At 38.8% G+C, this 4,597-nt stretch overlaps 1 protein-coding gene across 3 annotated transcripts in view; it reads left to right on the plus strand.

Annotated features, from left to right (window-relative positions):
* Nucleotides 1–3,945, plus strand: part of POC1B (POC1 centriolar protein B) — a 97,907-nt gene extending 93,962 nt beyond the window's left edge. For all 3 annotated transcript variants that reach the window (XM_040491262.1, XM_040491260.1, XM_040491261.1), the window contains one exon: nucleotides 2,839–3,945. In XM_040491262.1, the coding sequence (XP_040347196.1) occupies nucleotides 2,839–2,943 (105 nt within the window). In that variant the 3' untranslated portion in view covers nucleotides 2,944–3,945. The remainder of the gene's footprint in view (nucleotides 1–2,838) is intronic.
* The last annotated feature ends 652 nt before the right edge of the window (nucleotides 3,946–4,597 follow it).

Raw genomic sequence — 4,597 nt, forward strand, 5'->3', positions numbered from 1 at the left:
TCTCGTTGCCCAATATGATTATGTTTTAAGGCCAGGGTTTAGAACTGCTAATTAAATGAATACTAAAAACCAGGGATAACATCTCAGGGCCTTTAGAGGCAAGGGGCATATATGTGGATTTGGGGCCCTGTCAGAATGTGGGAAAGAGCCAGGTGAGAACTTGGAGTCATCATACGATTTGTTCAATGAAACTGATATTAAAATCACCAATTTTCATTTTGCAATATTGTGCTGGAGGTGACTTTCTCTGCGTTTATCAGACATTTCTTTCCTTTAAAGGCAGTTTCCCTTTCAGATTTAGTTTGGGTTGGCTTATTTCCCATATTGCCCCAACTTCTTCACCTATACTGTTGCATTCGATGTCAGGTTGTTCTTAGAGACTCTTCCAAATGAGTCTGTCCACTCTCTATTCTTTTAGCCTCGATCCATCTCTCCCAATTCAAGGCTAAATGAATCACTTTAAGCTTTATTGACTGTTCCTTTTAATTTTGAAAGGCTGGCTTTCTTTTTACAATGAAAGAGGTTAAAAGCAAGCCCAGCACACTTGCAAAATAGAAACACTGAATCTGTGGACACGTAGCAAGTAAAATAAACATGTTCTGATGCACTTTAATTACAGATGACTGAACATCTAACTCAGTGTTTATAACCTATCTGTACTGAACTGTAATTAGAAATAAATTAAAATAAAATTACATCTTATATGGTAGATGAATGGAGTTAACCGGTGTTCAGGGTATTGACGATATACATATAAATCCCTTTGGTGGGATTGGAATAATGTGTATAAAATATATGGCAAAATGCTTGGCCCATATACATACTCAAGAAATGGTAAAAAATATTATCAGCATCATTTTTTAATTAGTCATAATATATAGTATGAAATATAAAAGTAAAAGCTGGTAAATAATGGTATTTTAAAAATTGTTTACCTTCAGAGGGTGACAGGGAATCAATTCATTATCTTGAAACTTACTAAAATAACCAAGCATTTATTTTGCCTTTCTTTTTTTTTATTTAAAAAAAAATTTTTAACGTTTATTTTGAGACAGGGAGAGACAGAGCATGAATGGGGAAGGGTCAGAGAGAGAGGGAGACACAGAAACAGGCTCCAGGCTCCAGAGAGAGAGGGAGACATCTAAAACAGGCTCCAGGCTCTGAGCTGTCAGCACAGAGACTGACGCGGGGCTCGAACTCACGGACCGCGAGATCATGACCTGAGCCGAAGTTGGATGCTTAACCGACTGAGCCACCCAGTCGCCCCTATTTTGCCTTTCTTATATGAACTCTAGTACTGGATAGCCACGTAGTAGATGAGGAAAGTGTCTCTTATTAATGAATTATTCCAACTAATACTTTTTTAAAGGATGAGATTAGAATATCATCATTTACCATCCTGAAGAATGAATAGATTTATGCATTGAGCAGTTCCCAACATCACGAGAAAAGAAATGATCAAACCTTATTAACGTGGCTTCTAACAAAATAGACCACTACCTGTAGTCTTATCTATAGATCTCAGTAGATCTGTAGTCTTACAGATCTAATATGAGTCTCCTCAAGCCTTTGAATCCAGCTGCCAATTTGTAGAGCATACAGAGAACCAAACGGACCAGACTGTACCCTCAGCGTGCTCTTTTTCACCTTCAGACTGGTGGCAGTGCTACAGGCAAACTCTACTTGAAATGGCCTGAGTCTGTCAACAAACAAATTATAAAGAAAAAAAAGGGAGAGGGGATGAGAAGCTGTAGATTAAAAGGAACTTTAAATGACATGTCAAACTTTGCAAATGGGTGAGACGAAATTATAGTGTCTAGGGATGTACACCTGAAAGATAAAACCATAAAGAGACACAAGAAAGTAATTTGGTCAGGAAAGTGGCTACTATTGGGGGAGGACAGAGTGGGGACTTTGTGAGGCACCTGGGAGTAACTCTGGGGCGGCTGGCAGCGTTCCAGTTCTTGACCTGGGTGCTGGTTATGAGGGTACTTTTCTCATGAGAATTCACTAAGGGACATGTGTTTTGTGCAACTTCCTGAATCCATTTTATTTTAGAATAAAAAGTTTAAAAGAAATAGAAAAGATTAAAGATGAAGTAGTCAATATCACAAAAAATTGGATTTGCCACATTTAAAAGTAGCCGTGTGTGTGTGTGTGTGTGTGTGTGTGTGTGTGTGTGTGTGTTTAGTCAGAAGCTCATTTATTAGCCAAAGGAGTTAGAATAGCTAAGATTCACCAAGTCCTGGGTGCCAGGCACCAGCATAAGCATTTTACATGCATTATTTCATCCAGTCTTCCTAACAACCCTGTGAGGTGCTGTTACCATTTTCAGGCTGTGAGAACTGATGCCAGTCATTACAATATTTTCAAAGTAAACTAGGTTTCCAGCTCCCTGGGGTGGTACAGGTATGGTCCATCATGGATTGATCGTGCCACAATGGCAGTGATGACATTTAAGGAGCCCGTGGGCTGGGCGGGTGGCGTTCCGCCCCCACTCCCCACATTGCCGTGTAGCATGAAAGCCCACTTAGATCAGTTCGTGTGGCCTCTTCCCTGGCATCCGTGCCTTAGGAGGCCAGACAAGAATGGCCTACAGAGTCCTCATCTTTTTTCTCACCAAAGGCGTCAGATTTTATCTTTTCCTCAAATTGCTTGCTAGTGCTTTTTGCCCCATGGTAGAGCCCAGAAGCTGAACAAGCCCTGGGGCTAATTTTGAGCCCCTTCCTGGCAAAAGGGTGGACATTCCAGTTCCTAAAAGGATCCCCTGTGCAGATTACCATCACCGTCCTCACCATCAGGTCACCAGGCATTGATTATTTTGTCCTCCTTTCACAGACTGTTTCAATCTTGGAGCAGCGACTGACTTTGACAGAGGATAAGCTGAAAGACTGCCTTGAAAATCAGCACAGGCTTTTCAATGCTATCCAGCAGAAAAGTTAAATAGAAAAGTATGAGCAGAGGCATGATAAACGAACACATGTACATAGGCTCGGGAAGGTAGTATGAGACGCTCCCTTCATGCAACACAAGCATGTGCTGATTATAATGATCATGGCATCTCTTAAAAGGATGAGCAACAGAACCAAAGGCAGAAAAGGCACAATTAACGACCAATTTAAACACACAAATCAATGTCAAGGACTAATTCAAATCATTACTGATTATAATTGCAGTAATAAAGTGGTAAGTATTCAAGTGGCTCTGTATTTTCCCCCATATTATTTTAAATGCCAGTTTTCATTTATAGTCCAAATCCTGCCAGGAAAGTAATCAAATCTTTGAGTTTCATTGTTAAATCATTGCAGTTAATCACGTTCAGGCAATTCCTTAAAGCAATGGATGTGTTTCTTTAGTGAACAACACCGTTGGGGTGAAGTAATACAGTTACCTCTAAAACAGCATCCTGTATGCAGATAATGAGTTAGTGCTCTGACTCATATTTCTTTTAGCTCAAAAACATTTATTCTTTCTTAACAATGCCCTGAAATGCTGATCTTACAAAATTCCCAAAGTGTAGAATTTCCACAGCAAGAACACGCTTATTTTAATTAGCAACAGCACATACGTGGCACAGGGCGGTGGGTTGTTACTTAACTTATGTTGTACATGGCTTATCCTTTGCTCAACCTGAAAAAAAATGAAGAGCTAAAAATGCAAGAAGCCCACGCGTCTTTCCTCTCGTAGATGAGTGCACTGAATGATTTGGGTTGTGTCCAGACCTATGCCCTGGTTTACAAAGCCGGCCTTAAGAGTGGTTTCAGTAAGCTCTGGAGCTTGAAAGATGCAACGGTGATATTTACAAATACACACACATGTACATTCACATGCTTCAGAAATGTTGCTGAGGGTGATTTTGGCAGCTGAGTAATAAGTCCGTATAATATTCACATCATTGTCTTCCTATTTTTTTTTAAATGAATGTGATTTAAAACAAAATGAAATTGAGCCTGGCCTTCTAAAAAATGCTTAGGGTGATTTGGTTACAAATTAAGAATTTTGTTTTATCTAAAACAAGGGATTAAATTGAAGAAAAACAGATTAATATTAGCTTGTTTTTCTGTTAACCTAAATCAAGAACAAAGAAGGTGGGAGAGGGCAGTCACATTTATGCTGTCTGTAGGTAACATGGGGAAAATGTTTTGAAAAAGAAGCAAAAGTCAAATCCTATTTATGTACGAGTCTGTATTTATAAATTTTTCCCAAATAATTTCAATCATATCTATAAGGTGGTTTTTAAAAAAATCATCTCATTCTGTGTTTTAAGTGCCTTTTTGTATTGTACTAAGTGTGAACTTGTAGACATTTTCAAGAGTTTATAAAGACTAAGTGGTATTTTTATAACCTTGTACAAAAGACCAAGAAATGAAATGTCATAATGTTTTTTGTTTACAATTTCTTAAGCCTCAAACAATAAAGACACTTTACGTTAAAAAAAAAAAAAAAGTTGTTCCTTTCTTTCTAAATGATTAAACCTTGAAATACTAAACTTCTTATCCAGCTCAGGCACCTTTAACTGTGTATAACAATCTCCTGGAGCATCTGTCCAAGTGTCCGGGGCCCTGTCCCCTGAGTGTACGCCTCACCAGGTTGGATG

This window comes from Herpailurus yagouaroundi, unplaced genomic scaffold (assembly GCF_014898765.1).
Source record: "Herpailurus yagouaroundi ecotype Mexico unplaced genomic scaffold, PumYag 182, whole genome shotgun sequence".
Lineage (NCBI taxonomy): Eukaryota > Metazoa > Chordata > Mammalia > Carnivora > Felidae > Herpailurus > Herpailurus yagouaroundi.